The following is a 13,187-nucleotide window of genomic DNA, read 5'->3' as shown; positions in this document are numbered from 1 at the left end:
CGCTAAAATCAGGATAAAAAGGGAGAAAATGCATTAAAAAAATTTCTAGAAATGTCTTTCTACATATTAAAAACATTGATTTACCAGTAAAATATTATTTTATTGGTATAGTTTTTGTGTTTTTATAATATTAGGGAAATAAACACTAGTTGATAAAATTTTTTTATAAATGGCAGTCCTACAATACATTTTTTCTTTGTGAGGCATATACCAAATTTTTTCTTGTTGGTCAAAGGGGTGCTCATTTAGTTCTCAGTTTTTTAAAGCATTTATCACAGCAGTCTTTTATTTTTAGTAGATATGATCACATGTAATAAGTAATTTGTGTTTTAACTTTATTACACAAGTTAAATAGTTCTACTACTTTTTTCTTGCTACTATACTCTCCCCTGGCAGTAAGTGACTATAACTGTTCCTCTGCAGTCTATGTGGAGAGCCTCCATTTATGTCGAGCTCTGAAAAACATCTGTTTGAAATTATCAAGAAGGGAGAACTCAGCTTCTCTGGTCCAGTGTGGGAAACCATCAGTGATGCAGGTTATCAGACACAAATTTTTCTTTCTGAATTGAAATGCATTGTCAGTCTGTACCTGTTGCTGATTTCCCAGTGTCCTCTTGTTGGTGACTGTAATGTTGATGTTTTACTTATAGCTAAAAAGGTGCTGAGATTTTTGCTGCATGTTGACCCAGCGGATCGCATAACAGCCAGTGAGTTGCTGGATAACCAGTGGATAACGGTACTGACATTTCTGTTTTTCTACAATACACATGCCAGAATGAAACTGTAGAACTTCTCTAGGGTTTAAAACAACAAATCATATTGTTTGCAATCAGTATTACATAATAGCTGTAATCTGTGATGGACTGACAACCTGTCCAGGGTGTTTTCTACCATTCGCCCTGTGAATTGGACCAACCGTGACCCTGAATAGGATAATTTCTAATTTCCTTCGGGATCAATAAAGTATCTATCTATCTATCTATCTATCTATCTATCTATCTATCTATCTATCTATCTATCTATCTATCTATCTATCTATCTATCTATCTATCTATCTATCTATCTATCTATCTATCTATCTATCTAAAACGGTGGTAAAACAATGAACGAATAAATGATAATACTAGTTGTATGTTTAGGATTTTAATGTCATGTTTTACACTTTGGTTACATTCATGACAGGAACGATAGTTACTCATGGACAATTTAGTGTCTCCAATTCACCTCACTTGCATGTCTTTGGATTGTGGGAGGAAACCGAAGCACCCGGAGGAAACCCACACGGACACGGGGAGAGCATGCAAACTCCACACAGAAAGGACCGCCCCACCTGGGGATCGAACCCAGGACCTTCTTGCTGTGAGGCGACAGTGTTGCCCACTTAGCCACCGGAAAACACGCATGGAAAATCGTGTAAATGAATATGGCTTAAAGTTAAGTTTTAATAGTATAGTAACCAATTCAATTTGAAATGAATGGGTCAATCCAATAGCTCTTAAAGATAAACCTTAATAACTTGGATTGAATGAGCACATACAACTGCACATTACTATACTAAATAGTCTATCAAATTAATACACTACCAATGGGGGGCGGCGGCACAGTGGCTCAGTGGGTAGCACTGTCACCTCACAGCAAGAAGGTCCTGGGTTTGATCCCCAGGTGGGGCGGTCCGGGTCCTGTCTTGTGGAGTTTGCATGTTCTTCCCGTGTCTGCGTGGGTTTCCTCCGGGAGCTCCGGTTTCCTCCCACAGTCCAAAGACATGCAAGTGAGGTGAATTGGAGACACTAAATTGTCCATGTCTGTGTTTGATATGACCTTGTGAACTATTAAACCTGTGTAATGAGTAACTACCGTTCTTGTCATGAATGTAACCAAAGTGTAAAACATGACGTTAAACACTAGTTAGTAAAATATGACATTGACATTTTGGTGCCCATTTAAATAAAGATAGTTTCATTGTCCCTTATTAGATTGAGCCACAAGCATTACAATATATTTCAAAAAGCAGATCATGGACTTTCAGTAATTTAGGAATGTCTCTCAGAGTCATTATGGCCAGATGACTGTATCTATGAGCAAGGGGTGCTAACAGGCAGATGTGAAGAGTAGCCACCGACAGTGGTAATAGGAAGGACAAGCCACAAGCTGCCGACAGGTTGCTGGGCAGCCAAGACTTAATGTTGCCAGAAGACCAACAGAAGTGTCTGAAACCACAGATAATTATAATACTTCTGATAAAGTAATGTGTCACAATTTTCAGCTTACACAGACCAAATGAATGATGAGTAGAAAACATGAATTTCCTTGATTTATCTTCAACCTTGTTTTCCTTATTATACTTGCTAGCCCACTATATATAGGACATTAAGTTCCTAATGAGTTTAAATCTCAGCTGTGCTATCAACCTGGCCATGTGTCCAGCAGTCACAATTGGCTGTCTGACGAAGAGAGGTAGTTGGGTCCCTTATTGCTGCTGCAAATGTGATCGATGCACCTGTGCGAGGGGTAGTGAACTAATAAAAGATCACAGCATTATATGCAGTATGGCTTTGACAGGTGAAAAGAAGTGGCTGAAGATTGTGGCTCTCCTCATGCAGGGCAGGGTTGGTACAGTAAGGGCATAGGAGAAGACTAGGTTCAGAGAAAAAGGGGAATCTGGCAAAAAGGAAGAAAATTGTAACAAAAAATGATTTACTATTTTACTATTAGAATTAATCTAAATTCTAGAGGTTTGTCATTTATAAGAGACATAAACATGCAGTATGTCATTTCATTTGAGTATGTCGTTTCAGGGAGACACCTCCATAAAGGCCTCCTTTACTACTGTGTTGGAAATGATGCGTCAATTCCAGGATGTCACAGAGGACAATGAGAGTGAGGATGTGAGTGAGCAAATCACCAAACTTCCACAGAGCCTCTATCAGAGCAGTATGGCTGAGTCTGATGCCTCCACAGAAGCTCATTTTAATTCTTCTTCATCGCTGGTGCTTAGTCTCAATGGAGACGTGGAAGGCAGCAGCAAACACTTAAACCCCATGAAACAGGTAAAGTGATCCAGTTCAGACATTTTTTTAAATCAGATTGTTTCTAAAATACAATATAAGGCCACAAAAGTATGTAGACACCCTACAAATTATTATGTTCAGAATAACACTGATTATCTCATCACGGCACCTGTTAGTGGGTGGGATATATTAAGCATCAAGTCAAGATGTGTTAGAAGCAGAAAATTGGGCAAGCGTAAGGATCTGAGTGAGTTTGACAAGGGCCAAATTGTGATGGCTAGACGACTGGGTCAGAGTATCTTCAAAACTGCAGCTCTTGTGGGGTGTTCCTGGTCTGCAGTGGTCAGTATCTATCAAAAGTGGTCCAAGAAAGGAACAGTAGTAAACCAGCGACAGGGTCATGGGCAGCCAAGGCTCATTGATGCACCTGTTCACTCTCTTGAGGTTAAAGACTACAAGTCGAGACTGCTGTGCCAACAATGCTGCTTCTACTAGATGTGACGGAAACCTGGCATGTTTGCACCACAAATGTCCAGAACTTACAATGGACTTTATCACAGACTGGACTGAATAATGAAGAACTCCAATTTTTTTTTTTTGCTAGCTCAATATATAGCTGAATATATAGCTCACAAACTTTTCCCGTTTGTGAACGAACTCGTCGAACACGAACTCGTTAGAAAGCCGATCAAGCGTTTCATTGACGATCATCTGTGTGGCGCTGCAAACTAAATACATGCAAATAACAGCATTTCTTACTAACAATTAAAATCAGAAGGTCTGATTGGTTCAGAAAGCGGTTCTTACAATCATCAGCGCCAATTCTGTAGGAGCGTTCCATTCACATTATCTGTTACTGTGAAGTGCACTATGTAGGGTATTCCACCATTTTAAGTAGGGAGCGATGCTTCATCACTACGTCGGAAGCTGGCTGTAACATTTACCTATTGCGTGCGTTGCGGGTTAAGACAGCCGGAGCGTTATTAGAGAGCAGAAAATGACATGATCAGAATGATGTCGGATCATATACAGTGTATCACAAAAGTGAGTACACCCCTCACATTTCTGCAAATATTTTATTATATCTTTTCATGGGACAACACTATAGAAATAAAACTTGGATATAACTTAGAGTAGTCAGTGTACAGCTTGTATAGCAGTGTAGATTTACTGTCTTCTGAAAATAACTCAACACACAGCCATTAATGTCTAAATAGCTAGCAACATAAGTGAGTACACCCCACAGTGAACATGTCCAAATTGTGCCCAAAGTGTCAATATTTTGTGTGACCACCATTATTATCCAGCACTGCCTTAATCCTCCTGGGCATGGAATTCACCAGAGCTGTAGAGGTTGCTACTGGAATCCTCTTCCACTCCTCCATGATGACATCACGGAGCTGGTGGATGTTAGACACCTTGAACTCCTCCACCTTCCACTTGAGGATGCGCCACAGGTGCTCAATTGGGTTTAGTCCATCACCTTTACCTTCAGCTTCCTCAGCAAGGCAGTTGTCATCTTGGAGGTTGTGTTTGGGGTCGTTATCCTGTTGGAAAACTGCCATGAGGCCCAGTTTTCGAAGGGAGGGGATCATGCTCTGTTTCAGAATGTCACAGTACATGTTGGAATTCATGTTTCCCTCAATGAACTGCAGCTCCCCAGTGCCAGCAACACTCATGCAGCCCAAGACCATGATGCTACCACCACCATGCTTGACTGTAGGCAAGATACAGTTGTCTTGGTACTTCTCACCAGGGCGCCGCCACACATGCTGGACACCATCTGAGCCAAACAAGTTTATCTTGGTCTCGTCAGACCACAGGACATTCCAGTAATCCATGTTCTTGGACTGCTTGTTTTCAGCAAACTGTTTGCTGGCTTTCTTGTGCGTCAGCTTCCTTCTGGGATGACGACCATGCAGACCGAGTTGATGCAGTGAGCGGCGTATGGTCTGAGCACTGACAGGCTGACCTCCCACGTCTTCAACCTCTGCAGCAATGCTGGCAGCACTCATGTGTCTATTTTTTAAAGCCAACCTCTGGATATGACGCCGAACACGTGGACTCAACTTCTTTGGTCGACCCTGGCGAAGCCTGTTCCGAGTGGAACCTGTCCTGGAAAACCGCTGTATGACCTTGGCCACCATGCTGTAGCTCAGTTTCAGGGTGTTAGCAATCTTCTTATAGCCCAGGCCATCTTTGTGGAGAGCAACAATTCTATTTCTCACATCCTCAGAGAGTTCTTTGCCATGAGGTGCCATGTTGAATATCCAGTGGCCAGTATGAGAGAATTGTACCCAAAACACCAAATTTAACAGCCCTGCTCCCCATTTACACCTGGGACCTTGACACATGACACCAGGGAGGGACAACGACACATTTGGGCACAATTTGGACATGTTCACTGTGGGGTGTACTCACTTATGTTGCCAGCTATTTAGACATTAATGGCTGTGTGTTGAGTTATTTTCAGAAGACAGTAAATCTACACTGCTATACAAGCTGTACACTGACTACTCTAAGTTATATCCAAGTTTTATTTCTATAGTGTTGTCCCATCAAAAGATATAATGAAATATTTGCAGAAATGTGAGGGGTGTACTCACTTTTGTGATACACTGTATATGTCACATAATTGTCACACGTAAGTAATGTTGCTGACTTTTGTTGTCCACAAGTCATTTTTTGCGAGTCACGAGTCATTTTAAACGAGTCCGAGTCGAGTCTGAAGTCGCTGTGTGTGCGACTTACTTGCGACTCCGAGTCGCAGACTCGAGTCCCCATCTCTGCATCTTGGAGCATTAATATTGTGTTGCTATTGTGTTGATGACCCAAGCTGCTTTAAATAATCTTTAAATAACAGAAAAAAGTTAAAAATGAACAAAATAATAAAATTTGACAAATAAACAAAACTAAACCAAACCATAAGCCACAACCCGGAATGAGAATAAAATAATAAGGCACTGCACTTTTTGAAACACAATTACTAGAAAGGTAAAACCCTGAACCACATGAACTTGAGTTCCAGAAAACTTCCATGTCACCCATGGACAAAACTCAAGACTAAAGGATGCCTGTTGCAGCTACAAAACCAAAACGCTGCTACCATTTACTGACAATGTTTCCGAAAACAAACGCTTGAAATTGCTAGCAAGAGCTCTAGCAAAAGAGCCAAAAAGTTGTGATAGTATGCAAAATGCAAATAAAATAAAAATGCAGTGTTCCTTACATTTAATTAGACTTTTATTTGAGTTGGGACGGGCTAGTAATGAGGTGAAAAACTAAATAATTATGTGATTCCAAACAGGTGATTTCAACATGTGATTGTAATCATGGTTTGGTACAAAATAGCATTCAGGCGTCTTTGAAGAGCAAAGATGGCCAGAGGATCTCCAGTTTGGCCAGATGATCTCAAAGATTGGAAGAGATTTGCATATTTCTCCCTCTACAGTGCATAATATTATTAAACAATGTAAGGAATTGTAGGAATTTCATAAAGTGGATAAAGGCATAAAGGCCAAGGGCGCAAGCTTAAGCTGAACGCCCGTGATTTTCGATCCCTCAGACGGCACTGCATCAAGAACCGCCACTCAACAATAGCTGATATAACCACATGGGTGAGGGATTACTTCAGCAAACCTTTGTCAAGCTCTACAATACAGAGTTACATGCACAAATGCACTTACAACTTTACTGTGCAAAAAAGAAGCCTTATGTTAACCATGTCCAGAAGTGCTGTTGACTTCACATCACACACACTGGAAAAATGTGTTGTGGTCAGATGAATCAGCATTCCAGGTCTTTTTTGGACAAAAATGGACGACGTGTGCTCTGGACCAAAGCTGAATAGGACCATCCAGACTGTTATCAGCAACAAGTCCAAAAGCCAGGGTCTGTCATGGTATGGGGCTGTGTCAGTGCCTTTGGCAAAGGTCATTTACACTTCTGTGATGGCAGCATTAATGCAGGAAAGTACATTGAGATCTTAGAGCAACATATGCTGCCTTCAAGACGTCATCTTTTCCAGGGAGTCCATGCATTTTTCAACAAGACAATGCAAACCACATGCTGCACACATTACAAAGTCATGGCTGTGGAAGAAGAGGGTACGGGTACTGGACTGGCCTGCCTGCAGTCCTGACCTGTCCCCAATAGAGAATGTGTGGAGAATTTTGACGACGACCCCGTACTGTTGCACATCTTAAGACGTGTTTGCAGGAAGAATGGGACAAAATAAAAGCTGAAACACTAAATCACTTGGTATCCTCGAAGCCAAAACGTCTTTTAAGTGTGGTGAAAAGGAATGCCAACATTACAAAGTGGTAAATGCTTTACTGTCCCAACTTTGTTTGGAACGTGTTGCAGGTCTGAAATGCAGGAATGGATGTTTATTAATAAATGAAATGAAGTTGAGCAGATAAAACATGAAATATCTCAGGTTCATCCTGTCTGCAATCAAATAAAAGTCAAAGTAAATGTAAGAAACTCTGTGTTTTTTATTATTTGCATTTTCCATGCTGTCCCAACTTTTTCCTGATTTGGGGTTGTATAAAAACTAGATTTGTATTGTTTAATTGGAGTTTTTAATTGGAGTTTATCATCTTTTAGTTCAGTCTGTGGGAGTATACAGTCTGTTGGTGAGTTCTGGACATTGTGTGTAGTGTAGTCACTGCATATTCCCATAACATTCAGTAGTCCATTAGGAATGGCATTGTTGGCATGGAAGCCTTAAAACTATGGGCTCAACAGGGGATGCTTTTAAAGCCTTTTCCCTAGGTGTAGCGAGTAACATTTAATAAGGCAGGGGGAGTGCTTTGAAGTGTAGTTTAGAGTGTAACTGCTCCTTTTTTTACTGTCAGGCCAAATGTTCCATAGTGTGAGTGTAAAATAACTTTAACTTAACTGTATACTTTAAAATACTGTATACTTTAAAATACTGTATACTTTAGAATACATTGCAGATACTAAGCTGTCTAAAAACACCTAGCTGATAAGGCAAATCCAAAATGACATTCCATATAATGTAAATCATTATATTGTCCAATGGGAAAACCATTTGGGATTTAGTCTAGCACCCCGTGCGCTCTTGTGATAAGACGTGTTCGTTCAGTACTCATTATATTATGTAATTTGTCCAATTTTAACAGTAGTTTATCAGTTTTAGTGTAACAAGGCTGTCTCTGTGCACATGGTCTTGTGTTAGTTTGTTTCGAATTTGCTTTCAAAAGCTTAATGTCCTATTGTATTATCCACTATAGCACCAGAAAAAGAAAGCTCATAGTGGTAGTGGTGTAAAGAAGAACAGACCTACCATGAAGACATGCCCTGCTGCTAGTTCGTCCACAGCACAGGTTAGTTTAAGTGTATTTACATTTTACATGTAGGCTTTATTATTAACATTTGGTACATTTGATTTTACACTACCAGTACATAGTGTTTTAAAGCCCAACTACTTTTAGAACACTCCTATTTTTCCATGTTTTATTGATTTTTTACATTGATTGCCTCAATGTACAAAACATAACTGGAGAAAAAATATGAACCTGTTTTGTTAAACATAATTCAGTTAAAGTTAAAATAAATATTGTCAGATCATATATGTTTCAGAAAGTTCTTCTCAACCCTGTTGCAGAAGTTCCCAAATGTTCTGCATTTGTAGGTTGCTTTGCTTTTACCCTTTTGTCCAGTTCATGACAAACCAGCGTGATGGGGTCTGGAGACAGCTGGCCATTTCATGATTTAAATCCTAATATCTTGCAAACTTGCATTTGTTTGCTTTGCTTTCACCCTTCAGTTCAGTTCAGTTCAGTTCATGCCATGTCTGCAGACTGCTGGCCATACCATGATTTAAAACTTTGACTTTTAGAAACTTTTCTTCTTATATCAGACCTCCTTCTGTCAGAGTTTGTCTCCTTTTCCAAGTGTTTTTGATGGTGTAGAAAAATGTACTCACACATTGACTCTTTACAATTGTTTGATTATGCATTCATTCATTCATTCATTTTCTTAACCGCTTATCCAATTAGGGTCAGTGTGGGGGGGGGGTGCTGGAGCCTATCCCAGCTTTTCAATGGGCGCAAGGCACACAGTAACACCCACCAGTCCATCGCAGGGCAGACACACACATACACACACCCATTCACCTATAGGGCAATTCAGTGTCTCCAATTAACCTGACTGCATGTTTTTGGACCGTGGGAGGAAACCGGAGCTCCCGGAGGAAACCCACACAGACACGGGGAGAACATGCAAACTTCCATTGTTTGATTATGTATAATCAAATATAATTAAGTCAGACTTTAAATTTTTATTGTAAAATGTGACAACAGCCACAAAGCAGCAGACAGAGCGGGAACGTATATAGTACTGAGGCACATAGTGTATAAAAGTTGCCAACGCTCTGCTGAATCAATAACTTCAGATCAAACATCCTCTGGCATCAACATCAGGACAAAAACTGTGCGCCAGTATAGATAGCTTCATGTCATGGGTTTCCATGGCCGAACAGTTGCATGCAAGCCTTACATCACCAAGCACAATGCCAAGTGTCAGATGGAGTGTACTCTGGAGCAGTGGGAATGTGTTTTGTTGAGTGACAAAACACATTTTTCTATCTGGCAGTCTAATGGACGAGCTTGACCTCACAAATGCTCTTGAATGAATGGGCAAAATTTCACAGACACACTACATAATCTTGTAGAAAGCCTTCCCAGAAGAGTGGAAACTGTTATAGCTTCAGAGGGGGAACCAACTCTATATTAATGCCTATGGATTTAGAATGGAATGTCATGAAAACTCCTTTAGGTGTAATGGGTAGGTGTCCCAATACTTTTGTCAATATAGATACATTTGCAGGCTTTAAGTGTGTGTTTGTGTAAAACCAAAGTGAGTGTCTTATATTTGTCTCAGGCCGCTTACAGACAACCAAGTGCAAAGCGCCACACCCTAGCGGACAAGATGGAGAGTGGAAGCAGGACCTCCTCTCCTAAATCAGTCCCACAAAGTGCGTCGTCCGGGCTAGGCAAGTGTGAGAACCGTGCGTCCTCCCCCACAGGCCCATCTCCTAACCTCAGCTCTAGGGACAAGAAAAACAGTCAGGTGCAGCATTAGGATTTCATATCTCACAGAAGACGAGTTTGGATCCGGGTTGTATTTAGTGGTCTATTTTAAGTCTATTTGAAGCCAAATGTGTGCTGTACGTCATGATGAATGTGTTTATTGTGTTATGTACATGTATACACTAATTGAAATGTTATGTGTATAAAGCTGCAAAGCATTTGAGTGTTTACTGTAGTATTTACCTACCTCACATGCATTTTTAGGAACCACCAACTAGAGGGGCAGCAGTTGGCTGTTTGCTTATATGACATGACTTTTGCTTGGAAAAGCATATTTCCCCTTAGAATTATTTGGCCTGCATGTGTCTGCATTGTTTTGGACAGGTACATACGCTGATGAGCCAAAACATTAGGACCAACCCTGAGACATATTAAACGTTGGGCTGATGGTAGTTACTGGTAGTACACATATTGAATGGTCAGCATAAAGACCTAATTGACTTTAATATGGCCAGATAACTTGGTTGAAGTATCTCCAAAAATGCAAGGTGTGCTCACAGGCAGCCCTGGTGAGTAGCCACCAGTGGCGGCTGCTGGTCTTTCAAAGAGGGGAAGCTCAATGTCGGCTTACATCATAAAATTTGTCAATTTATTTATACATAAATTCTGCCCTCTGTTCATTTTCAAGAAAATGGCCTGTGATCCTATCGTACCAATGACCAGTGTCCTGAAACAAATACTATGAGTGTGTTTTATTTACACAATGAACAATGGAAATGGTCAAGTAATTTCACCAAGCAAATACCAAGAAATGGGTTGCAGTTTGTCTTTCGACTTCACTCGCAAAATCCGCGATGGGACTGAAGCTCCCAGTGATTAAGTGATGGTGTAGATCACAAAATAGCTGTCAATCAAAACGGGATTCAGCCTTTCGACTGATCCTCCAATCATCTTGCAGAAGCTCAGTGTCCAGACCCGCCCACAGCTCCATTCACCCCCAGAGACGCTCAGCGTCCGGGGGGCGGGACAAAATCGTGGCATTTATCCAATGACCGGCGAGTTTCAAAGCAATGAAAAAAAACTTTTCCATGCAGTCCCATTGAAGTGAATAGACGCTCGGCTTCTACGGGCAAATGCATTGACGCTACGGGAGTTAACAAAATCGAGTCAGTCGATTTGTGATAAGTAGCTGATTCTGAACGAACTCGTCTTCGAGATGAACGTGTTCTAACGCATTTGTAGTCAATGAAATGTTAACACAACTGTACATATTTGACCATTTAATTTTTGACATTTTAGGGGAAGCTGAGCTTCCCTTGCAGTCTTAGAGAAATTGCCACTGGTAGCCACCAATAGTTGTCTGAGGAAGAACAATTCACAGACTTTTAGGAAGCTTAATCTAATTGATGCCAGAGCCAAAACATTAGGAGCAATCCTTAAATATTTGCTTGGCAATGCCTATTTTGTAACAACTGTGCATGTCAACGTGAGAGACATATTAAACGTTGGGCTGATGGTAGTTACTGGTAGTACATGTGTTAAATGGGCAGCATAAAGACCTGAGTGACTACGATATGGCCAGATTACTTGGTTGAAGTATCTCCAAAAAAAACCAACGTGTGGTAGAAGGCAGTCCTGGTGAGTAGCCACCGATAGTTGTCTGAAGAGGAACAAGCCAGAAACCGCCAACAGGTTCTTGGACAGCCTAGAATTATTGATGCCAGAATACATAAAGGTTATGGCACACAGAGTGCATTAACACTTTCTGTGTATTGGGCTGCAGAGTCACAGTCCAGTGAAAATGCCCACTCAAACCTCCTGTCCACTGTTAACTTACGACTTTGGGCACCCTAGCATCAGAACTGGACATCAGAGCAGTGGTTAATCATATGGCTGGGCACATTTGCATTGCTTACCTGTGAAAAAGATGGCACAAGGTTGCACCTGTCAATGTACATAAGTTGAAGGACCTGCTGGTACCACAACTGAACTCTTTCAGCAGGATTTTGGAGTCTCTGTAAGTCAGAGCTAATGTTTTGGCCCTAATAATTTTTTTTTTCCATCACACTGCGTTATGATTCAGCCTGTGTTGTAGCATGGAGAGTCACATGACCTAGTCAATACAATTCTTGTCACTTATGATATACAATAAGAGGCAAAATCTTCGACCACTTGTGAATATGCTATCGATCAGCCATAACATTAAAATCACCTTCTTGTTCCTACACTCACTGTCCATTTTATCAGCCCCACTTACCATATAGAAGCACTTTCAAGTTCTACAATTACTGACTGTAGTCCATCTGTTTCTCTGCATGCTTTTTTGACTGCTTTCTTCAATGGTCAGGACTCTCCCAGGACCACTACAGAGCAGCTATTATTTAGGTGGTGGATCATTCTCAGCACTGCAGTGACACTGGTAGTTACTCATCACACAAGGTTCATCAGCTCACAGGGCCACATCGAGCACAGCCATGGACAATATAGTGTCTCCAATTCACCTCACTTGCATGTCTTTGGACTGTGGGAGGAAACCGGAGCTCCCGGAGAAAACCCACGCGGACACAGAGAACATGCAAACCACACAGAAAGGACCCGGGCCGCCCCACCTGGGGATCGAACCCCTTCTTGCTGTGAGGCGACAGTGCTACCCACATAGCCACTGTATCAGCGGAGATGCCCAGGCCAGCTAATTACATTGCTGTGATGGACTGGCGCCCTGTCCAGGGTATTCCTGCTTTATGCCCGGTGTTTCCTGACCCACTGTGAACCTCATCAGGATAAAATGGGTAAAACTGAACATAATTTAATAAAAAGGACAGCTTAGTTAAATACAGTTTGTCAACATACAGTTTCTGAGTGATCATTTCATTTATCATTTCATAACTGCCCCCTTAGTTAATCAAATCAATTAATTGAATTTAATAAATAATTGGGTTAAATTATTTAAAATTCGAATCTGAACATTATTGTACCTTAACCTTTCCAGCGATTTGATGTTGCCTCAAAGATCACAAAGAGCACACTATGCCAAGATCAGGGTGGCACGGTGGCTCAGTGGGTAGCATTGTCACCTCACAACAAGAAGGTCATGCAAGTAAGGTAAATTGGAGATAAAAAA

At 41.0% G+C, this 13,187-nt stretch overlaps 1 protein-coding gene across 3 annotated transcripts in view; it reads left to right on the top strand.

Moving 5' to 3' along the window:
• The window catches only part of stk33 (serine/threonine kinase 33), a 29,760-nt gene extending 19,474 nt beyond the window's left edge, over window positions 1–10,286 (top strand). For all 3 annotated transcript variants that reach the window (XM_063001169.1, XM_063001171.1, XM_063001170.1), the window contains 5 exons: window positions 424–536; window positions 651–736; window positions 2,796–3,047; window positions 8,267–8,359; window positions 9,918–10,286. In XM_063001169.1, the coding sequence (XP_062857239.1) occupies window positions 424–536; window positions 651–736; window positions 2,796–3,047; window positions 8,267–8,359; window positions 9,918–10,118 (745 nt within the window). In that variant the 3' untranslated portion in view covers window positions 10,119–10,286. The remainder of the gene's footprint in view (window positions 1–423; window positions 537–650; window positions 737–2,795; window positions 3,048–8,266; window positions 8,360–9,917) is intronic.
• Window positions 10,287–13,187: the final 2,901 nt, after the last annotated feature.

This window comes from Trichomycterus rosablanca, chromosome 9 (genome assembly GCF_030014385.1).
Source record: "Trichomycterus rosablanca isolate fTriRos1 chromosome 9, fTriRos1.hap1, whole genome shotgun sequence".
Classification (NCBI taxonomy): domain Eukaryota; kingdom Metazoa; phylum Chordata; class Actinopteri; order Siluriformes; family Trichomycteridae; genus Trichomycterus; species Trichomycterus rosablanca.
Note: the sequence above shows the minus strand (reverse complement) of the source record. Positions and strands in the feature narration are given on the sequence as shown.